Genomic DNA, 25,236 nt, shown 5'->3' on the forward strand with positions numbered 1-25,236 from the left:
AAAACAAAGCATTTCTCGTTCACTATGTTGAATTTGATCTTTTATTCATGCATTAGGTGTCGTCGGGCGGTCATCTTTGTTTACAGAAAGAGTTCATCATAGCCGAACGGCATGTGAAAGAGGTTAAAATACAGATTAAAAGGCAATAAGGATTTACACATCGATTTAATACCCAATTAATGTGGGATCGGCGTCAACCACTTGCCTGGTTGGGGTTTAGTCCTCTAGGTTTGCCGTAATCAACAGGTTGAAAGTCAACGATTTTTTTTTCTTCTTTCTGTCTGCCACTACCGCATATCCAGTTGAAGGGATGCGTCTCTCTGTACCCATTTTCTTTCTGCTGTGGGTTAAAGCCCTGACATTGAAAAATCTCAATTATTCTGTCCCGGAGGAGCAAGGACCCGGCACTGTTATAGGTAATATAGCAAAAGATGCCGGATATGGGACCATGGAGAGGGGGAAAAAATCCAACTTCAGAGTACTGGAGAATTCTGCTCCACATCTGGTGGATGTTGACCCGGAGAGTGGACTAATCTTCACCAAACAAAGGATTGACAGAGAAACGTTATGCAGGCGCAACCCAAAGTGCCAGCTCTCGATGGAGGTGTTTGCCAACGACAAGGAAATATGCATGATCAAGATTGATATACAGGACATAAATGACAACTCGCCCAGTTTTCCTTCAGATCATGTTAATATTGATATTTCAGAAAACGCAGCTGCTGGGACACGCTTCCCTCTGACTATTGCACATGACTCAGATTCTGGGGAAAATGGGATAAAGACCTACCAGGTCACGAGAGATGATTACAATACATTTTCTTTGGATTTAAAAGTGAGGGGTGATGGGACTATATATCCAGAGCTGGTGGTTCAGAGACCTCTGGATAGGGAGGATCAGAGTCATCACACCCTCCTCCTCACAGCAATTGATGGTGGGGAGTATCCAAGATCAGGCTCCATGCAAATTAACGTCAGAGTGACTGATTCAAATGACAATAGCCCAGTTTTTGAAAAATCCTCTTATGTGATTGAGATTCTGGAGAATTCACCTCCCGGAAAAGTACTCATAGATTTAAACGCCACTGACCAAGATGAGGGAAGCAATGGGCAGGTGGTCTATTCCTTCACTGGATATGCATCTGAGAGAATCCAAGATTTGTTCTCCATTGACCCCAATACTGGCGTCATCAAGGTCCAGGGAGAGATTGACTATGAAGAGAATCCAATCATAGAGTTTGACGTACAGGCTAAGGATCTCGGGCCCAATCCGATACCAGGCCATTGTAAAATTACTGTCAAAGTGCTTGACAAAAATGACAACTCGCCAATAATAAGTTTTGTCTCTGTTCGGCAGGGAGCCATCAGTGAGGCAGCACCTCCAGAATCTGTCATAGCGCTAGTGAGAGTAACAGATAAAGACTCTGGGCGTAATGGTCAACTTCAGTGCAGGGTGCTGGGTAATGTACCCTTCAGACTGCAGGAGAACAATGATAATTTTTACACGCTGCTCACAGACAGACCTCTGGACAGGGAAATGAAAGATGAATACAATGTAACAATCGTGGCGAGAGACAATGGGATCCCCTCTTTGAACTACACTAAGTCGTTTACTGTGAAAATCTTGGATGAGAATGACAATGCACCACGCTTTACAAAGACAGTGTACGTGCTACAGGTGCCTGAAAACAACATCCCGGGGGAGTATTTGGGCTCCGTTCTAGCCCACGACCCAGATGTAGGACGAAATGGAACAGTGTTGTACTCCATTCTGCCATCACATATAGGAGATGTTTCAGTGTACACCTATGTGTCTGTTAATCCCACCAATGGAGCCATATATGCCTCACGCTCTTTCAATTATGAGCAAACAAAATCCTTTGAGTTCAAAGTTCAGGCTAAAGATGGAGGCTCCCCTCACATGGAGAGCACTTCAACAGTCAGGGTCAATGTCCTTGACGTAAACGATAATCTTCCAGTTATTATTTTACCCCTTCTACAGAATGACACAGCCGAAATCCCAGTGCCCAGAAACGTAGGTATTGGATACATCGTGGCTACAGTGAAAGCAGTGGACCATGACCACGGAGAAAGTGGCCATTTGACCTATGAGATCACAGAGGGAAATGACGACCACCTGTTTGAGATGGATCCGGTGGGAGGGGAGGTCAGAACTGCTCATGCTCTTTGGGAAGAGGTCGCCCCAGTGGTTGAGCTGGTGGTAAAAGTAACTGACCATGGCAAGCCCCCCTTATCTGCCGTGGCTAAGCTGATCATTAAGGTGAACACAGAACCGGCAGCAGGAGGGGGTACCAGCGCGAGCGGGGAACAGCAGCACTGGGATGTATCCCTGCCCCTCATAGTTACCCTCTGCATTATCTCTGTCATGCTCTTAGCAGTCATGACCGCCATCGCTGTCAAGTCCAAACATCAAGATAAGGAGTCTGGGAATTATAACTGCCGCATGGTTGAATACTCCAATCCTCCAGTGGGGAAAGGCAAAAAGAAAAGGATCAACAAGAGTGACATCATGCTGGTGCAGAGTGAGATGGAGGAGCGAGATTCTGCGAGCAGGATGAATGTGGTGAGCAGTCCTTCTCTCATCACTTCACCAATATGTTTTGACTACCAGAGCCCTCTGCCGCTCACACTGCCCAGGTCAGAGGTCATGTACCTGAAAACCACCCCAAACAGCCTGACGGTCCCCAGGGCAGGTTGCCAGTCCAGCTTTGCCGGGCTTAGCACAGACACTCCAGCGAATAGGATGTCAGTGATACAGGTAAGGAGGATGCCGCACTGTGTTCTTTATCTGCCCTTTATTCTTGCTTATCTGCACCTGCTGCTTTGCCATACAAATCTGACAAAAGAAAAGTAATCGAGTGAAAAAGAGAAACTCTGTCACTATGAGCAGACATCATTATCACTTTTTTCTTTCCGTTTTGAAACTATGAAATATATTTCTGCATGACATGGGAACTTAGTGCTGGAATGTATGCATGTGTTGTTAATTGCATTTCACTAAAGATACCTTTTCTTTCTACATTTGAGAAATCTGAATCCTTTTAGATAGTGCTCCGTTATAAACTTTCAAAGTGTACAGGTGGCCTGCATAATCAATAAGTCCTCTCAGTTAGACATGCAAACAGTGTGAGTCTTGAACAAGGCTGCTATGGCCCTGCCAGATCCACTGCTATAGAGTGAAAACAAAACCCTGCTTGAAATGTGGGATTGGACAGGTGTTTGAGCAGCTTGTCCGATCACATTACTGAACCAACGTGCACCAGACAGCTAGATGCACACAGCATAACCTTACAATCGCATTTTTTCGCTCCCCACAAATATGGGCCAAATCCACCCATCCGCATCCAAAGTTGGCACGAGAAGGTCATTAATAGGGTACATCCTTGCCTTGTAGAGATGGCAGGGTTGTATACACGAGCCAGCTAACATGCTAATTTGACAGCATGGGCTTGTAGTGCTGTTTAGCACAGCAGAATTATCTGTCGTAAACGATGTAAATATCTAGGACAGTCTCACAGACAGTCTCATTTGGAGATGATAACACAGATGACAAGGCCTGGCACTGTCACCAGTCACTAGGGTATATGGGTGTGATCAACAAACACATTATTGTCAAGATAGGGGAAAGAGGATGCTGTTGGCTAATGCTTTTCTCTTTTGCTTTGCCAAGGCGGCACATATGGTCACGATAAAGATTTGTTCTTATCATGCCGTCATCACTGGAAGGTGTTCTATGGATTTTATTGAAACTAGTTATTATTGTTATAATAAAGATATAAGAATCTGAAAACCATACAAGAAAATCTCTTCTTCTGTCTCAATGTCATGTCACCCAGGCTATTGTTGAAAATTGCATGAACATTTTAAAATGGCCAATGTAAAATATAATTTCCCTTTTTTATTTCCAGACGGAAAATTTCCCCTCAGAGCCCAATTATGCTGGCAGCAGGCAGCCATTTGTTCAAAGGTAAGAGCGCTATCCAAAAGCTTCCTGACCAGTGCATTTAGCTTTTTCATCTTTGTATCAAGCCAGCTGACTATGGCAATCAAATAAGAGCCTTCACACAGAGGTAATGGCAACTTATGTTTCTTTTTTTCCCCTCCATTCTCCTGCAGCTCAACATTTAAGGATGCAGAACGAGCAAGCCTCCGAGACAGTGGCCATGGTGATAGTGACCAGGCTGACAGTGACCAGGATACTAATAAAGGCTCACACTGCGACACGTCTGCTAGGGAGGCCCTCAAGATGAAAGCAACAGCAGTTAATGGCCAGCCTTTTGAGCAGGGTGAGTGGATGCACTCTCTTCCTGACATCTTGAAGATGCTCAACTGACTCTTGTACCCCACATGTTTTTTTTTATACTTTATGCACTGAGAACATGCAGCTCAGTGGTGTTTAAGTGGAGGTCCACCAGCCTCTGGATACAGCCAACGCAGACAAATCGTTAACACAGAAGATGGAAATCCACACTGTAATCAGATGCAGGTCGTGTTACTTTGTACTGCTTTACATTGCAGACAGCCTGAGGTGTGTTGCAAAGATGTGATGAAGGCACCAGAGTGGAAGGTAGATGGTAGTTTAAAAGGATGAAAGAGTCCGTTGGCTGAAGGTGGAATGTTCAAACATCTTGTGTCTGATTTTGCCATCAAACAAGCTCATATGCATGGCAAAGCGTACCTCCGTCTGTGTCTCTTTTGATCACGTCATTATTTGAACACAGATTCGTCGCATGGATGTCTTGAATGACACGACAGAGACAAGAAAGCGTGAGAGTGCAAAATGACAGGTATTTCTGGTGCAACATGACAGAGTGTTTCCACCTTTTGCTTGGAAAGATTTTCTCAGTTATTATCAGTTTTGCCGTGGTTACACTGTTTTGAGAGGAGCTTTGCTTTGCGACTGAAAATAGAAATGTTAAATTTTATTTCACAAATCTGACACTGCCAGGAGTATAATCATAGACAATTGTCAATCTGTTGCAACCTGGTTGACCTGATAGGGACTGATATATTTAGCTATTGTGGATATAAACTGAAAATATGAAAGCAACTCTCACTGGTGAGATAAAAGATAATAGGGGACTTGAGTGAAGTGGTGGTTTTTCTCATTTCCTTGTGTGAGCCTGGCTCTGGTCATCAGGTCCCTATGCAGTACTTTCCACACCATTTACATTGCTATGAACTGTTTGTTTGTGGGATGCTCAGGAGGGCAGAGATGGAATCACTCTTGCGACTGCCGGAAGAATGTGTGAATATCTCACTCTATCTATCTCACTTTTGTGTGTGTGTGTGTGTGTGTGTGTGTGTGTGTGTGTGTGTGTGTGTGTGTGTGTGTGTGTGTGTGTGTGCTATAAGGAATTATGGCAGACCAAACTTGACTCTGTGGGAGGTGTAAATTCAATCACAATTTTTTTTGCAGCACATTTCTGAATCTGATTCAGCCCAAGTTCTAAGGCCAATCAAAGTTTCAGTTTTTGTACATGCGAGACTGAATATTTACATGTGCAGCGCTGACGCTCGCTTGACAGTAATGTCAGTTAATTTATAGACCTGCATTTGTTAGATAAGAGAAATTCAAAGAAGTGGGGCATTGCGTTTAATATTAATAGGTTTTTCTAATGCCTTTCCTGTTTGCGTGCGAGAAATGTAGTTAAAAAACAAACTAATGGTCAGATTAAATGCTGTTTTCTCACAGGGTTGGTCAGTTGAACATTAAATGGTGTCACTGTCTGCTTAGTACAAGATGGAAGATCTATATTACGCATAATGCCTTAGACCTGATCATACAACACATCACCCTCCAACCCACACACTCCTTCTGTCTCTCTCGCACGCACACACACACACACACACACACACACACACACACACACACACACACATACAGGTACATTTATTGAACAACAAAGCCACTGGTTTGCAGATTCTGACAAGATAGCGCTATTATCCAAAATGGAGACACCACAGAATTATAGTTCCAAATGCACCAACACAAAAGCCTGTGGGTTAAGTAGTATTGCTTTTATGTCTTTACCTTTACCATCCCTTTAGTCTCCTGGCTGCTTTGATACAGGTAATATATGCACCTGTGCAGCTTCCACTATCATGCACTCTGAATATTTATTCACTCTCATAGACACCAGATGCACAGTGGATATGTTGCTAGGCTTTCTCGGATTCTATTTATAATGGGCATGCAGTTTCTTTGTTTTTTGAGAACATGTCATTGTTCTGCTCACAGTTGCTCATAAGATCACAGCTATTTTGTCACTTTGTCATCATTCTATTATGTGGCTATGTAAATGCATTGAACTATATAAAGCCATTGTATAACTCTGTCATTTCAGAGCTATTACTTAACACATTTGTATTCAGTGATGAAATGGAAATGGAAATGGAAAGCCAATGCCAGGCACAACAGATGAAAGCACCCTAACTTCCTCCTCGTCTTCTGTCTGCCTTTTTTTGTTTTTTTTAACATTAGTGTTATACATGTATTTACCCATATTGTTGAATGTAAATAATTTATTATGGTATAGAAAAATTATACTGTGTGATCGTAAAGGTGTGATTATGACAGGAAAAATAATTCTAATCTTAATCTCTTGTAAGCATTAATAATAACGTGTAACATTCCGACATGATCCTTAAATTGCTCCTGGTTATATAGCGAGAAAAATAGCACAATGACAAATATACCTTACTGGGGTTTTGCTTAACCTTCTAAGCACATACATCCCTTTGCATCAGCGTCATCTGCTAGCTTCTCTGCAGTGGTGATAGGTACAATGGAAATGAATTCAGCATCTCCCCGCTTCTCCTCGCCTATGCTTATTGTTTTGGCCTTGTGTGTAAAAACGCTCGGAGAAACACAAATACACAGGGCACAGAGCTGTAATCTGAGGTGTAGTTGCTTCAAAGCGTATCAGTTTTAATATGTAGGCTCTGTGTTGCAGTTTTGCCAAATCAAAGCCATCATTTAGTTGTCCCTTTTGATGTAAAATGCATTTTGAACTCAAACGTGTATTTTCTCTTGATCTTGGTCCTGACAGAGATAGCACCAAAATGGTCTATGCTAAGGATGTAACAATGTAAGCTCACATGATTATGTAACACGACAGAGGGGGGAAATCACAGTATGCAGCCTAGAAATTAAACTTGTTAACTAACAGTTAACAAGTAGTACTAACAGTAAAAATGGCTTGTTTTAACTTATAGTTATATGTACAGTTTGTTGCACTACAAACTCAGTACTGAGGTTAATCAGCATCAATTATTAAAAAACAGACTGCCATTACGCTACTACAAATTTTACAACTTAAACTGTAATCACCATGCTTCTCTGTTGGTTAGCTGCTCTATATACCTTTTAAAAACGCAATACATCTTATTAGGCTCATTACTGTAATCTAATTTTATTTTAAACCCTTTAACCAACTTCATTTATGCTACATATGAGACATTCTCCCTTTTTTTATTTCAATCTCCTTTATTTAACCAGTTAATGGCCAAGAGGTCAGCAGAAAAACACTGTTACAACAATAAATACAAACAGCATTAACAGACTGTCACACATTGCAAAAGAGTAAACACAAAGAATACACAACAATATGCAATAAAAGAGTAGAGTCAGTATCCAGGTAAAATGTCAACAAGAGGAACTTATTTAAACAATATCATAAAAAGGCTATTGCATGGATTATGATAGTATGTCACATTAGCAGGTAAATCATCAATTTTCATGTGAACATTCTTTGTGAAAGAAAAGAAGGTGGATAGTGTGCACATCCAGGGGTACAGGTGCAGAACAAAAAACAGCATACATGAAATTTACAATATCCCCAAAAATGCATTGAAAACGTTTCGACCTGCAAAGTCTTTCTCAGGCCAACTTCCATGTGAACAAAAAGCTCTTCCTATGATTAGATTGCATGATAGGAAGAAGATAGCATGAAGGGCACCCATTATCTTATACCAGTTTACTACGCACATAAAAAAACACATAATGTCATGAAAAAATTATTGTAGCCCATAAAGGACATATGTGATAGATTTTTCTTGGAAGAAAATGTAGAAATGCATTTTCCTTTAACATTTTTAACATTTCATTATTAAATCACTAAAACAGTTATGGTGTAAAAGTAACAGCCCCATTTCGCTTTTTAAATCTCCGTCCGGTCATCGAATAATTAACTGTTCCTTTTGTCATATGGCTGGAAGTGTGCGTGTTTTTGTGTGTGGGTGTTCATGGACCTGAGCAGATAGTGGTGGCACTTTGCAAATGAGCTTGCTAGCATGTGTGGCACATGGTGCTGGCTTTCACATCTCTTGGGATTGTAGAGACGGTATCTTTTTTTTAGTTTGAACTTCCTCCAGCAAACTGGCCGAGGCTGGCAGTGTGAGGAAGGTAATGCTGCCTTTGAACAAGAGCAGCTTCCCACCTCTTCTGGGAAGAGCCTCGTCATGTGGAGCATTCCCCCGTTCCAGGCTGATAGTCTCATTCTCATCAGGGTTAGGTTTAGAAATAAGATCAAGTGCCTCATTCGTTACTTCACTCATTGTCTTTGATATCACAGAATGACATGTGAGCAAGATAGAGGGGCCTTATTTATAGACCAAAGCTACGAGAGCTGATCAGTGGAGTATCAAGCCATGTTGTGATTGGTTATTCTCATAGAAAAAAAAACGGTTTAATGTTTTGGTTGGAATCTTTGGAGACAGATTTATGAGAGAAAACGGATGTGAAGTGTTAATGTGTGACTGTGTGAGTGTGTTTTATATTTTCTGTCATAATATTAGAACATTTGGTTCCTGTGGGGAGAGACACCAAAATCTGGGAGATGTTGCAGATGTGGTGTGTGTTGTATTTTATCTTTTACCTGCTCATTCATTTATTTCATACAGTTGTAGTTTTAACAGGAAACGCATGTACAAAACTTAAATAAATAACCAATTTCTGATTGATTCAGTGATCATTAATTTCATTTTGTTTGCATATCTAGCTTAAAGAATGTCATTACAACCTCATGGCAGTCACAGCAAAGAAGTGAGAAGTAAGATCAGTCATCAGAACAATTATTTTTCTAATTAACAGGTAAACTGTCATTTACTACCAATGTATAAAGACACCTTTGAGATATTGCTTCATGCCTCTACATGCAAAATACCTTGACGCATGATTGTCAAATTAATTTTGATAGCGTAGTGTAATGGCTACAGAAATAAAAATGACACCTTCTTCATCATGACGCTGTGGAAATTGACTCCTTCTATGCACTGCTCTCTTTATGCTTATTTCATGTCTACCAGGGTTAGATGTGGTGTGAAATGTAAAAGACTGATTTATGGCATAAAGATAGAGTCTTACCCATTGCTCCACTTTTTACCGCTGACACTAATACACAGTCACTCACACATGTACAGTTCTGTGGCATTTGGCTTGGTGTTCAGCATCCATCAACTAATGCAGCTGATGTCTACTACAGGCATGGGATAATCAGCGAACCACTTCAATCAACAAAAAGTGGTCAAGAAGACGAGTTTTCTATGCCTCATCAACTGACATAAATGACCAGCCCTCAATTTGAAATGCTACTACTAGTAGTGTTAGTCTACTGGCAGTGAGTTAATACTCAATGTGGACTATATTTAAAGCTAATTGTTTTTCATTTTGGCCAATTTTCACCATAGCATATCAGTTCATATTAGTTTCCACATATCCAAACGTAGTTTGTAGAAACTGTTGACCACAGTGTATAGTTAACAAGGTCCTCTAGTGGCAAGGACAGGTCAAATAAGTACATTAATACGGAGTGAAATTAATCCCTCAAAGTAATTAGAAGAATTACTAAAATTCAAACAAATGAGTGTTTGTGTTACAAATTCCCAAGATCCAACTTGAATTGTAATCTTAGATATTGATCTGATTGCCACCCATTTTCTGAATATCCAGAATAACCACCCATATATTCCCATCTATAAATTGTGAAAAATACAAAACTGAAAAATAATGAGCCCTAACAATACTAAATAACAACATTCTGACTACAGAGTTTCCCACCACTTTCTGATCAGAAAAATTGTAAATATCACTGTGCATGCAAATTTCACAGTTGTTTTTCTGTGTATTCAACACAAACATGCTGCTGCTGGAAATGTAAATGAACAACACATCACTTCCTCTGCACCAGATGATATTTTCCTGGAAACACCTACACAAGTTGTTGAGAAAAGCAGAGGGGAAAAGGTTTCATGGATAGCCTGACTTACTCAGTTGCTACCTTGTCCGGCATGACATTTGAATGATGTTATAATTTTAAGGTTACATTGTGAGTGATGTCTCAAATAGAAAAGCCTGTACATTACTAAATCAAATCAATAATTGCTACATTTTAAATCTCCAATAACTGCTGCAAAAGGCTGCTTATTTTATTCTGGAAAATTCTTGTGATGCATATTAAATAACTTACAGTATAACAGGAAATATACTATTGTTGGATTTGTATATGTAGGATTTTAAGAATAGTACTGGAAATGTGTGTTTGTTGAAGTGTTTTATTATTGTTGCTCATCCTTCAAAATGCCATCTACATTTTCTTCTTGGTTGTTTGTTCTTACCCCAGCAGGGTCCAATAACAAATGTTTAACTGTTTTTGCAGAGCAAGACAAATCAGTCCACTGCACCGATGAATGTCGTGCACTGGGACATTCTGACAGATGCTGGATGCCAAAGTTACGGGTAGGAAGCCAAGCAGACAGCGCCGATAATCGCACCAACCTTTTCATCCCTGTGGGAATGGATGCCATGGTAGAGACAGAGATTTATGGCACCATCAGCTGCGGCAGCAGAAAAACCCTCAGCACGTTTGGAAAGGAACAGCGGGACAGTACAATCCTTGTGGCCAATGTCAAACCTTACTTAAAATCGCAGCGTGCACTAAGCCGACCGCTACAGGAGAGTCCATCTGAGTCCAGTAGTCCCACCAAGAGTAGTATGCCCCTGGACTTGGCCAACCAAGAGTCCAAAGAAGAGAGGGAGGGGGGTTCAGACAGCAGTGCCTATGGCCCTCCAGATGGCCAGTGCTCCCCACTGCACACCGAATTGGAGGAGCCCTCCTACCTGACTTGTGAACTCAGGCCTAAGTCTCTGTCAAGCAGCTTCATTCACAGCTCTGTCATCAGCCAGGAGTGTGGGGGGTCAGATTGTGTTCTCGACCCGCGGGACTCTGGTAACTGACGGGCCAGGTGATCCCGCTCGCTCTCACCTGCCAGGGGTGTGATGATGATGATATCACAGATTAATGACCAAGAGGTGATTTATTTTGACCCACAGAGGTGTCCAGGCACACATTGTATAACCAAAAACCATCTGCTTTGTCTGTTTTTTTTTTTAGTTTGTGACTTGTTGTGTTTAGGTGAAATATGTGTCCTTGACTGATGTGAAGGTTTTGGGGGGGAACCAGTGCTTACCTGACTTCAAGTGTTTTCATAGTGTACTGTACCTGTCAACTTAGGTGTCTGTATTTTACACATTTCAAGCTCCAATTTCGTGAGGCTGTGGAACAAATTGCTATTGTTGAGCTATTGAGTCCTGTCTGCTTTTGTACAGTGAAGCTTCCTGTCTCCATTTAGTGTATAAGCAACATCTCTTTGAATATCACAGACAAACTGAAATACATATCAGTGATGTTAAATAAACAAAAGTGAAGTGTCTTATGAACTGTCAATGGTGGTGCAACAGGGAATGTCCCTTTTCATAACACCATTTGAGGTTCCTATAAAAAACAGTTTTTTAAGAATGTATTTGTAATTTTATTGTTGTCCTCTGCAGTTTATGTGAAAATAAGCGGAGCTTACACGTGAATGTGGGCTACTGTACTTGTTGTGTATTTTATTAAATTTGTATACACTGTGTGCATGGAAGGCAATTATTTTTGACTGGTAAGAACTTCTGAAGCTGTCAAGTTTTTATGTGAGGGAAGTAAATTTATGTGTACAAGGTGCTTAATACGTGTTCATGACAAAAAGCACTCTGCAAATGTGCCATCTTTAGCTATACTCTGTATACCAGCACATGTTATCTAGCAGTATTCTAGATTATAGTAAGGGGAACTTAAAAGAAAAATCACAATCAACATTTTACACAGTTATTTATATTCAAAAAATGCAAATAAAACAGGCACTGTGTGTGCACCCAAGATAATATGAGTTCCTCTGCTCAATGCTTTTATGATAGGTATGCATCATAAGGTGGAAATCCTGCTCACGCTTTTGTACTCAAAAATTCAAAGTCATCAGAGCTGCTGTCAGTTAATGTCTACTTGTAATAATATGTTTATTTATGAATGTGTCTGACAAATAACTAGACATGGATCTAACAAAAAAGTTAACATCAGCTTAAACTAGCAGTTACCAGCGAAGAACTTTTTGCAATGTATTCTTTGATGAATTAAGTGAAATTTTAATGATCACTGTGGGGAAAGTGGGTCATTGCAGCAGCAAAGGCTTGAACAAATAGTGCATTAAAGGTTATCTCAAGTAAATAAAGAAAAAGAGAATTATCCAGTGGTCCATCATTTGCTCTCTTTTTTTATCAAATAGATAGATAGTCTTTATTGTCCACTGGGGAAATTTGTTTTCACAGTCTGTACAGAGCCTCACAAATATACATACATACACATACAGTAAACATTAGATTTGCAAAGTTGCTTGTGCAAAAGTTTATACTATATGCATTGTGCACTATTTAGTATTCAATCAAATGCAGAAAGGGTGGGTGTAGTGACAGAAGGCCACGGTCCGCAGACATATTAGAACAGCCTGATCCGCTGCAATCCATCCACATTTCTTTGCAAACATAACCTGTTTTATTCTTTCATGCAGAGGACAAGGACATGAATGTTGCTGTGACCAGAGTAATGCTATTTATCCACTACATCTCCTGGACATAGTCTATATACAATGATTAAGTATAAACATGAATGTATGTTTACCAAGATAAATCACTAAACTTAGGAATCCTGGAAATGTAAAAATGTTTTCTGGTTTTCATCTGCAAAACAATCACACCAAAGCCTCCTGTTTCTTTTTTCTTTATTTTATTTTCTTTATTTTTTTAACTTAGTTTAGTTTAGTTTCTCCATCTGGAGACACTGACTTTTGTACCCAGTGAGCGGTTTTCAGATTGCCTTGTTTTTCATGAGCTCTGGATAACAGAATCCTGTCATCTACTGAGAGCTGACTATAAGTACGACTCAGTTTCTCCTCAGGGAAAACACATTAATTTGGATTTTGATTTGCATTTGTTTTGGTGCTGGTATTGACACAATTCCAGACCTAGATGTCTCATCTCAGCAGGCAGCTCTGATGAGCTCATCTGCATAAGTTGAAATACTCTTTGAGAAAGAGATTGCGTGGGTCACAGCAACACATCCCATTGAAATACAGACAGAAACATCACATCATTTTATCTGTATCAGTCCCAGGGTATCAGAACACAGCGGATGAAGACAGGTGAGCAGAATGTCAAGTAAAAGGGTTAAACCATTTGCTGCAACACTTACTCCTCCAATTGTTTAACACTATATCACTGTTTTACATCACAAGGAAGTAAAACAGGTTAAACTTCCACTTCTGCCGTAATTATGCAAAATTTGCTTTGAACCAACCCATTTGTTAATTAACACTGTGCTACAAGTACAGATGCTTGACAAGTGGTATGTTGTTAAGGGGAGCTGAATGCAGATTAAGGACTAGCATGCGGTGTTGAATGAATACGACTTGTCTCTCAGAATGATTACAGTCACAGTGAAAAGGAATTACAGACAATGAAACAGATCTGTGTAATACCTCCATTCTTCTACATTTTACATACACAAATGATCTATTCAGATGAAAATGGAATGAGCAGTGTAGCATTCAGTTGTGAAAAATTGACATGCTCACCCTGAGTACTTAAGCTTTTAATTCAATAATTCAATAACACAGACGATTAAGAGCTTGTCTTCCACCTCCACCAAATGCTATGGGAGATGGTTCCACTTGGCTGAGAACTGTTGGTGGGGAAACAACAGCGAACACAACACATAAGCATTATTGAGAGTGTAGTTTTCATTTTAACCGAGAGATGTCATTGAGCACAGCGTGCATGCCTTCAGGGCAAAATATTAAAATGCTGCTTCTAGGTTTATTTGCATGTTTGTTTTAAGCGTAGAAAACAAACTTGCACATAAATAGCAAAAACTGTACCCAATTAGGTAATGTAAATGTGACGCCTCTGAATTGAAAGTTAAAGAGGGGTTACTTTGAGAATCACTTTGTATAATACACACTGTTAATTCATTGAGTAATTCATTGACGCATGCATTTATTTTTAATGACTGAATTTAAAGTGTGCTAGAAATACTCATTGGTGTGAACATTTGTCATATTCCTTTTTCACTAACATTGCCACACCAAGTGACAAAATGCCTTGATATGATACAAAACATGACACAAATAGGTTTTATGAATAGCAGGTTGCTTCATTAGTTTAAATCTGGATTAAAATAATAGCTTTACATTTTGGGAAATATGCTTTTTTATTGCAAATATGACGCTATAGCCACTGTGATGGGTGGTGGTGGCACAGTGGATATGACACATACCTTTGGTGTGGGAGATCTGGGTTCAATTCCCACTGCGATACATCAACCAATGTGTCCCTGAGCAAGACACTTAACCCATAGTTGCTCCAGAGGCGTGTGGCTTCTGACATATATAGCAATTGTAAGTCGCTTTGGATAAAAGCGTCCACTAAATGACATGTAATGTAATGTGATCACTAATCTTACCTAGCACAAAGACTGGAAACAGGGGGAAACAAATAGCCTGTCTCTGTCCAAAGGTAAAAATCTGTCTTCAAATCCCTCTAAAGCTCACTTATTAACACATTATATCTCATTTGTTTATAAAAAGTGTAAAAAGGACATGGTGTGGTTTTGTGTAGACAGAAGCCAGGCTAGCTTTCTTCCCTGTTTCCAGTCTTTCTGCTAAGCTAAGCTAAAAGGTTTCTGGCTATACAGTGCCTTCATATTAAGCATACATGAGAGCATGATATCATTCTTTTCAGCTACCTCTCAACAGGAAAGCAAATATTTCCCAAAATGTCAAACTAATCTCTTTAAGGGAACTATTTTTAAAAACCTTGAAAGCTGTTTCACAGTTTTATACCACAGTGCACAAAGTCAGAATATTTTTAGGTTACTTGAGTTACTGGGATAGGGATGAAATTATCCACTGACAGCTCTAACATTGGTTTATCAGCAGATTTTCTAAAGCAAATTGTAAGCTCATGATAGAAAATGATCCTCATTTTAACCATGCAAGATCTCACCCAAATGTATTTAGGTTATACCCATAGACTGTTACAGTCAATGGTTATACCATCAGAATTCCAGAGAAATATTGAGTCTTATGTTACTTGGTGATATTAAAATACAGCCTAGTTTCTTCGTTGTAGCTTTGTATCCTTGTTCATTGGTGGAAGCTTAGAAAAGTGCCGGTTTTCTTCAGAAAGAAAATAGAGCTGTTAAAATTTCTAAACTAAGAGTAAACTGTTCAAAGAAATTATTGTGACACCCCCCTGAAAACACACAGACAAAAAAACGGTTAACCAAATTGATTAATGTGTTGGTAAATTTCTACGGAGCACAGTGACATGGAAATAATTGTAGCTAAATGCCAACTTTCACTATTCAGTAATGATTTCCTTATTCTGGATTTAAAGTAGCACTGTAAGATATGCATGTGTTGAGGCAACTGAACTTTCACAATTTATTTTCCCTTTGTAACTGTAGACAGACTTGACAGGGCTGTCTGGGAGGCTTTTGCAAAACACTGTCCATTAAACATTGTTCTACTCCCGTTTTTAGAGGAGTGTGACACTGTTGACTGCATTTAGCTTTCATTTAGACCCACAGGAATTAACACCCCTTTTATTGACCCCGTCTGACAGAAAATTCCAGACTGCACAGCCATTTCGTTTGGAGAGCTTGTTAAAAAAAGGTGTTACTTATGGCATTGTCCTCTGGGAGGAGTTCAAATGCCAGCCAATCTGTCAATCATGATTAATGTTTAACGCCAAGAAAGGATATAGCATAAGGGAAGCGATCCGGCAGGATTTCACACAGGTTTCACTATGTGTTACTGGGTCATGACACATTTTACTCACTTTGAATTGGGCAAAAATAGTCCTCTGCACGCCTTTTTAGTGGCAAAGTGGGCCAATATCTGCATAAAGTGGAAAAGCTAATGCGCTCTGTCATCTGCTCAAAACTCCTGATTCTAAAAAGCTTCACCCTTTAAGTGCTTTGTCTGCCATCACAAATAAGATGGAAAATTTAAAGGTGAGGCGGAGAAAGAGAGAAAGGGAGCACTAGACAGAGAGAGCCGGAGTATAGAACATGCCCAGCTTTTTAGAATCAATAGACAGTTTATTGAATCAATACACAGTTTGGTGTAGTGCGAAACTGTTGTTGTCTGACGAAAATGGTAGATTTTGAATAGGGTGCCCCGATTAAGTGTCATGCAGGCATAAGTGTACAATGCTTGGGGTTTTCAGGGACAGCAGGCCTCCAGACTGTTCAGCTGTTGGACTCTGTGAAGGTAACGGTAAAGGTAAGGATGTTTTTAAAGTTCTGTATAGAGCTCATTAAATATTAAGCTTTGCTTTTTGTATAGCTTCTATAGCTGTTAAAGAGGAGGGATCTCATTAGCATTTACTGTGAGTTAACTCTGCAGTCAATAATGCAGCTAAATTGGTTGGGGGCAGTTTCAATGTGAGTTAGTTGGGCTGTTTTATGGTTTGCCTGAGTTTGTATTTGGATTTCTACTTCCAATAGGCAGCCATTGGTTTCCATCCATTTCAGTTCATTATGTAAATCAACTTCCAGAGAGCTGAAAGGTGGTCTACAGTGTCACACTGCACATTTATTTACTTTTACTCATCATTGTGTTGTACTGTAGTTGCGAATGTACAAAACCTCTCTTGGTGCATTCAAAAACACTCTAAAATCCTTGATTTGAGAGTCAGCTCTCAAAAAAGATTGCATTTGTGACACATATTGTCAGACAACGAAATCCACAAGACAAAAAATAAGGCTGGATGGATGTTGTGAAGATGATAATGTAAAGTAGTTTTTTGTTCTTGCATTTAAAAGTTTGCTGTTTTGCAGCAGTTAGACTGAAATCAAAGCCCTTATTGTACCCCCATGTTCCACCCAGGTGTTTTCACTCATTTTTGCCGATTAAAACTCGCCTTAGCTGAGGACTGTGTAGGTGTAAACAGACGAGCGCTCAACTGACTCCCTCACTCTCCTGTTTTATTGCACCTGTTAGGGTCAGTCAATTTACACCTTTATGATTATTAGTACATGAGAGTTTTGGGACCTCACATCCAGCAGAGGTATGATCTGCCAGAATAACTGAAAATGTCTGTGCAACGCCTTAAAGTCTGGGATGATCAGCATCACTGAATGCAATGGATATACTGTGTATATATATATATATATATATATATATATATATATATAATATATATATATATATATATAACAAAGATGAAAGTTCACTTGAATGGATAACTTGTCACAGACAAGTTTGATATGTTATAGAAAATTAAGGCATATTATCAGTGCTTTTACGGGAAAATAAACAAACACTAATAATTTATCGAATTTAATAATTATTTTGCCATTATGTTTTCGAGCTACTAAATTAGCACCGGAACTCAAATTATTCTTGAGTCCCTTAACACTCTTCCCATCTAACAAACAGCTTTCTGCTGTAGCAAAGTGTTTGCAGTAATTGGCTATCTTGATTTGTTTATCGTTTGTCTGTTTAAACATGCTAGATATGGATTTTTCCATTCTACTGATGTGCTACAGTTTTTGGTGCATTATAATGTTCGAGGAGGAATGTTTGTATTGGTAGCCCGAGATGTGTAAGTCACAGTTTTGTCATTGCACTACACAGCTCAGTCAATAAAACAATAAACATGTCAAACTGTGACTGAAATGAAGTCTTCTGGGTTATCTGTTGGTTACAAATCAGCAATGTAATCTAACAGCAATAGTAGTTTAAGGTTCACTGGTTGCAGCAACTGGTAGACTGGGAAATTGTGTAGCCTAGCTGCTTTTTGTCCACAGATAAACTTGCTAATAGCCATACTCTGGTTAGGGCACATAGGTTAAGCTGTTTTCATGCAACTTTGATACACCCCTCAAAAGAGAGCACAGTCATCATAAAAACATTTTTTAAGACAATATGCTTATCCACCTATCATGGTGTTTCACCCACAGATAGATGAGTTGGATGGCATAAAAGTATGAAAAGCAGCTGCCAGCTATACCCGCTCCCTCTTTGAATGAGCAAAAGTAGGTTAACTATAACGCTGTGCAAGTCGGGTAAATATCACAGTAAGCCAAGCCTCTTAACCTTACAATGAGAGAATTTGTCTATATGAACTATTATTGGCCAGTTATAGCAGCTCCATACATCGCCCAAAAGTGATATGAGAATCATATCACTTTTTTACATGTACACACATCTCAATACATTGGTTTATCAGCAGAGGTTGACACATTGTAAGCATCAGTGTTATTATAGTGGACCACATTATTATTGCAGTGTAGATGATTACGTGTAAGCTAGTCATGGAACACACTATACACACTCAAATTTATTTGCCAGTGTGGATGAATGTTGGCAGTCTTTTCATTTTCACCAGTAGCTGCTTGGTGATGGAGTCTCGCTAAATGCATTCATCATCCTTTATCTACAATGCAATTTTGAGACCAACAGACTTGACATGGATGTCCTGTGGTGCTGTTGTTCCACAAGCACAGTGCATTTATAGATATGTTATGGATTTATTATGAATGCCCAGTTAAGTTAAATTGCTATCCAGAGTAGCCGACAGTAATGCCAACTAATAATTTTGCCAACTGCAGAAATGCATGTAAACAGTGTGACCTTATGCTAAGATAAAAATATGATTTGTTTAAAGAAGTGCATGACAAGGTGCCATGGCACTTGAGTGGATTAGTGCAACCCTCTGGGAAATCATCCATTTTCAGCTCTTGCATGGGTCTGAATCTAATTGCATGCAATGGTGTTATATCTCTATTTTCAATCCTGTTCATCGACACTATCATCTGAAAACCAACGCAAAAATGATGAAGACATATGAGTTTTCCTGCAACAGCCTGCATGCACTTGGACATATCTATAATTTGACAATAAGTGCCCTTTCAACAAGGGCTTCTGCTCATTTCTACACAGATAATTGTAAGATGTAAAAGTGAAAGATGCATTGCTCTTTATGCTTCTCTTTCATCCTATATACCACTGAAACCTTGCAAAGAATATTAGTCTAAGCCAGGGACAAAAACAGAATTGTAAGGGTCAATTTGCACAGATTCAGTGACCTCTGTGTTCATCCCACAATGATAATAATAGTCCATAATTAAAGTCAGAAACCTCAGTGCTTGCGCGGTGCTACATCTATGCTGATTAGAGGTTAAAAAGGTCTCAACGTTGACCTGAATCTTAAACTTGTGTCAGTAGGCGCACTGCATGAAAGCATAAGACACGATCAAAGAACTAGTTGACAGACAACCATGTAAAATGCTAAGTCATCAATCACATATCACATGTTTTAACAGCATCCGCACTCTGCTGGGCAAAGGCCTGTTTTGTCTTTTCAGGCAATAACTTGGAGTAAATTTGGATAAGTAAATGTTTAGATCAGTGGGAGCACTAGGATCAAAATTGTTTGTGTTGGAGCCGAAACACTGTTTGCAATATTGACCCCGGAGCCACGGTTACATTGAGATCCACAGTTCTGCCTCATGTCCATCTGGCTGCTCCCTTTGCAGAATTGGTCACACTGAAATGTAACATTCTCAAGTTAAGTTTAACAAATAGTCCTTTTGTGAAATAACGATGCTGTCAAACATCTAAAGTCAGATCATGTGAGGGCTGTTTACTGTTTACATAAAGCCCAAACAAAGCCAAAAGCAGAGGCGGCTCAACTAAAACAAGCTGCATCCCCATTTCAAACCTGCATGCTTTAACTGGCACCGACTGAGGACCCTGCATCAGACAGTGATGCAATACCTCCTGTCCAGTTCACTCTCATTTAAATCCTCATTACAGCCTGTCTGCAACAAGGACACAGCATCTAACCCAGAACAAAAACAACTACCAAAAAATAACCCACTTTACCTCTAATCATTCTGAAAATTATAACCTTGGTAATTAGACCACTACCCAATCAAGGTCATTATTTTCCTGCTGATAAAAAAGTGCTGGCATCTACCAAAAGCTTCACTGAAAGAATGTGTCTGTCTCTTCAAGCCGTTATCACTAAATCCTGGCCAGGATTTCATGCAATTTGTGAAGGCAAATGTGTTCTTTTCACTATTCCCTTCCCTGAAAACTCCACGTGTGGATGAAAATGGCAGCCAAAGTGGAGTTTCATTCTGGCTTAGATGAGGTGAGGGAGCATTTACATTCCCTTGATCCCTTATTTTTTCTCCCTTTAGTGAGGGATATAAAACTTAACCATCCAGCATGACGTTTAAATCCTACAATCCATCCAGCCTCCCTATGAACCTTCCTGCTCATTGAAACAAACAAATTGTGTCACTGATTAAACCAAAATCAAATTAAATGAATATACAATTAACTCAATGTATAATTTTGCTAAATTAAATTGAATTAAATTGGAAGGCCTGTCAGACCGTTTGGAAATTATGGCGGTCATGCAGAAGCAAGAAGGAAACCTGTTTCCAGGTTATTTGATTGGTCGACATGCTACCACAGCACCACCCTGGATATGCACCAAAGGTACAGGTACAATAAATGAGAAACTGAACACATTTTGAGCAGCCTCGGACAAATTGAATGTTTATGAGGAGTTTCCTTTGGGGATTTAGTTCTTGCACCAGAGGGTGGAGTGATTGCGTGGGCTCTCGTCATCTTTTTTTCCGAATCCATTATAAAGACTTTTCCGTCATATGTGATCCTTTTCCTCCGTCATCTTAAGAAAGAAGATTAGAGCTGGATCTGAATTCAATGTTGTGTATTTTTTTTCACAACCACTTCTCTCTGACCTTGATGGAAACATGTCAAGTGTGGCAGGAAAATCAAAGTTGGGAAGAGTTGAGATAACCACAGTGCTGAAATAATCCAGCTAAAAGAAAACTTGGCATATAATGAAGTGACAATGGTCGGAACTGACACCTGAATTGAGATTGAGTGTCATCTTTAAAATATTGCTGGAGAAAGGACATGTGGGGACTGCAATATTTCCTTCCTTTCAGGACAGTGCTGCTTTTCTCAGGTTAAAGGAAATAAAAGAAGGCACCGAAGAGCCTTATATGGCAGTTTTACTATTGACTTCAGTGCAGAATCTGACAGCCACTTAAATAACTTTATCTTTAGGCAGTTTTGCATGGAGCGCAGAAGTCACAACTCTTTTCCAAGCTAGCCTTTGTTCTACTGGCCTCAGCTCCATCGTACATTTTCTCACGTAGAGTTTCTTTTATAGCCTTTCTGTGTAATATGATAACTGGGGGTTTTCTGCCCAATATGGTAAGCTAAATTTAGTCTCGCTACGAAGACTTGATCAAGTCATATTTCCAGCGCTAAAATAAAACAGCAATCATTTTCTCAGCCTTCAACAACTGCTACTCCCATGTGGCTTTGATATAACTGATTCCTGAAACTTGTAGTTGTCCTCATCCCCCACCCCCCGAGGCCAAAGACTGATAGAAGTAGAATCACAGTGCAGAGGGTAATTGGCCATTTCCGTGGAAGAAAAGTAATATAATAACATTGTATCTTCTGACAAACTTAGTAGTGCCGAATTATAGAGAATTTGCAGCTCAGAAACTGTCATCAAAACTGGAACTTGATAAAACATTATAGCGTATAGCTTCAAATTAACTCATGGGATATTGATAATGTCTTTTTTCGTGACCAGCTTTGTGTTAGCTTTTCATTCCATTCTCACAGAAAGCTCCAAACACAAGTGACAGGTATAAATGCTAAACAAAACACCTTCCTCCATAATGCCATTCACCCTCTCATCCACCCCACTCCACTTCGCTCATTACTCTTGCAGCAAGATTTTGAAGATCCCCAAAGCGATTCAAAGGAGGACAACATCCAGAAAAAAGTGTTTTACATGAATGAAACACAGCATTACTGGCAAAGGCAGAAAGTAACTTATCATCAGGAAATTCATATAACCATGAAATTCATGACAACAAATTCTCAAGGCAAATAGATTGATTGTCTCCATGCTGAATCTCTGGAAGAGGTGTGTAATGGTTTGAATTGAGCGTCTCAGTGCAGCTTTTATATATGTCACATTTATTCAGTTTGACAGCAGTTAATAGACCCACATACAGTATGAGTCAGGTTTTGTTTTCTGGGCAACTTGATGTACTCTGGAAATTATTATGTATGGTCGAAATGATTAAAGGTCCAGGTCTGTGAGGTGTGTGTGCAACTGCTGTCTATCATTTGCCAAAATTATGATTACAGCCCTATTGTTTCCCAAAAAGTTAACAAGCAACATCAAGACATCGACATCTCCAGTATGTGACCTTGGTCTGTCAGAACAACCTTTGCTGACAAACCTGATATGACATTTTGAGTGGCTCGGGTTATTCTGTGAATGAGAGTTCAATCATCTCATCATTAATGGGTTTGGAGTGGGGCCAGTCATTCATGACTCTGTGCTTTATAGCTTTGCCAGAAATCTCTGTGCTGATATAAGAAGGTTGTAGATATTTTCTATGGAGCTATTTCCTGACCAGAGGGTGCCTTTGATTAATGGATTGTTCCCTGCAAAGCCATTTAGGTGATCCAAAAGAACAATATTCTCATGTCTTTGATACCTTTAACTGAGCAGGTTGACCAGGGCTGGCCGCCCCCTCCTGGTCAATTACTCGGCTAATTAGTATTTATGGCATTTGTCAGCCAAGATGTTTTAAGTCAATTGCTCTGTCATTTTGGTTTCATTTGTTTTGGTACATGAGGTATTAGCTTTAGTCTGTCTCTGCTGCTGCAATAATAGCCACATGTATGAATAGGTACAAATAACCAATAGATCTAGCAAGGCTACTTTGCATGATTGTATTATACAGTTCTAGTTCTAGGCTCTGTTTTATTAGTCATTAAAGTTGTTTTTTTTATCAGCTAAGGATTTCTTTTGAACAAGAGAGCCCCAGTGTGGACTGATCCTGTCTGTGTACTCAAGTTACTGCTTTCTGTTTTTATTTATTTTGAACTTCATGCATCCCGTCACTCTCCAGACGGTTGTAAAGCTTTATAAAAAAATCCCCCAAAATCCCCCTTATCACTAAGTAAATATAACTGCTTCCCTTCAATGCCTGTTGATTGCTTCTCTTGACTCACATTGACTGGGCATTGCCCTGGAGACTCAGCCAGCGCTCTACACCACAAGTGTTAACGCCAATTAAACCCCTGGCACCACCCTGTCATTCTCCACATTCTGTGACATATGAGTGATAACACAGACCCTTACCTTCAGCTCTCATCTGACGCACATTAAATGGCACAAGACCCTGGCGTTTCCTGACATTTTGCAGAAATTGATTGCAATTTAATCAGTGTAAGCATGCTGCTATCAGCCACGCTTGCACCAGCTGTTTTTGTGTTACCTGGGCTGAGCACTCCATGCTGGAAAAAAAAATGTCTAAGAGCAATTTCAAACTAACAATATGAAATTCTCATTAAATGAACTCCAAAAAAAAGACAAGATCACAACATCAAAGTTGATCATTTTAATCACAGATTTGATGCTCCTGTGAAAGCATATTTCCATTCAATTTACACGCTATTAGATTTATTGTCCATTTTGAACACTCATTACTCCCTTTTACCCTCCCTCCTTCTCTCTCTCTGTCTGTCTGTCTCAGTGTGTCTCCATCTCTCCCTTTCTCTCTCCCCTCTGGTGTTAAGTGCAATAATTATCCCATTATTCTTTGAAGTCTTCCAAGGCCCCAAAACAATCCCCAAACATGCAAATACATGGCCCTTTTAAGTATTTGAGGTCCTAGAGGTAGCCCACAGCTAGAATATTCTCTCTTTGAAATTCCAACAGGTCAAAATAAACCCCAAAAGAAAAAAAATTTACGGAAGAAAAAGCTAGGAGCTTGTCATTTACAGGAGCTTAAACAAAACACAAATATTTTCTTTGAGCAAAGGTATACTGAGGCCAAAATTCTACTTCCAAAGATTATCTCTGAACTCTTAGTGATGTATGCCTCTTGAATCCTCATATCACCACCATTGCTTACTGAAGGAGGTTTTAAAGAGACTGCACAAACACACTCAGATGCCTCAAGGTAAGCATAAATAAAGTCCATAGAGCTCAGAACTGAGAGGAACAGATTGAGCTTTCAAGAGACTGCTCGGTACCAATTTCCAAATGACTTAATGGGGTGATAATGTGTTAAAATGAAAATTTGTCTCTATTTTAGGAAGACCTTGAGATGTATTGCCTGCTGCAGATTCTCAGACATTCACACATGTGCAAGCACACACAAGTAATTATCCCCTCATCCTTGCAATTAAGTATGCAATACAGACTGTCATCTTACAGAGAATTCAGGCTAAATGAATATACCGGCGTATGCTCTTATTTCTATGCACATCCAGACAAAAAATTGATTATGAATGGCATCAAGAAACCTGGGCTATTAGGTGGAATAACATTTCACAAACATGCACTCTCACCTTAATTGAGTGAAGACAAAAATGTGTCAGTGATGTACAACTATCCAAGTCCTGCCTGCCACTAGGTATTACTCTTGGTTACTGCCTAAGGCTATACAAAGAAAATGAGCTGAAAATGAAAGCAACTCCATAACTGTTTGGATGGTGGATGGTCTGATAAACGTGATAGAAATACTCATGCTGTTTATGTCGTCTCAGCCGGCACTCTTCCCTGCTTTATAACTAAATCCACATGAGCATGGAGAGAGGTGATGGTCAGCAGAATTATCATCGTTGGTGCGGAACAGGGACACAGCGCCAAGCACCAAGCAACATGTTGATACATGCCTGCAAACACGCACTACCTCTTAAACATACAGCAACACACTGTCAGACAACATGACACAACATGCATGCAGAAGT

General features: G+C 39.6%; 1 protein-coding gene across 1 annotated transcript; it reads left to right on the forward strand.

The window, feature by feature from the left end:
• The first annotated feature begins 227 nt into the window (after positions 1-227).
• On the forward strand, positions 228-11,257 carry LOC114563644 (protocadherin-17). The gene is made up of 4 exons (XM_028590442.1): positions 228-2,779; positions 3,930-3,988; positions 4,138-4,307; positions 10,680-11,257. Exons 1-4 carry the CDS (start codon positions 311-313, stop codon positions 11,255-11,257), a joined length of 3,276 nt encoding a protein of 1,091 aa, XP_028446243.1. The 5' UTR covers positions 228-310.
• Positions 11,258-25,236: the final 13,979 nt, after the last annotated feature.

The sequence above is a fragment of the Perca flavescens genome, chromosome 11 (assembly GCF_004354835.1).
Source record: "Perca flavescens isolate YP-PL-M2 chromosome 11, PFLA_1.0, whole genome shotgun sequence".
Lineage (NCBI taxonomy): Eukaryota > Metazoa > Chordata > Actinopteri > Perciformes > Percidae > Perca > Perca flavescens.

Coding starts and splice junctions, on each gene's coding strand:
- LOC114563644 (XM_028590442.1), top strand. CDS start 311: ATGCGTCTCTCTGTACCCATTTTCTTTCTGCTGTGGGTTAAAGCCCTG. Junction 2,780..3,929: donor ATAGGATGTCAGTGATACAG/GTAAGGAGGATG, acceptor TTTTATTTCCAG/ACGGAAAATTTCCCCTCAGA. Junction 3,989..4,137: donor AGGCAGCCATTTGTTCAAAG/GTAAGAGCGCTA, acceptor ATTCTCCTGCAG/CTCAACATTTAAGGATGCAG.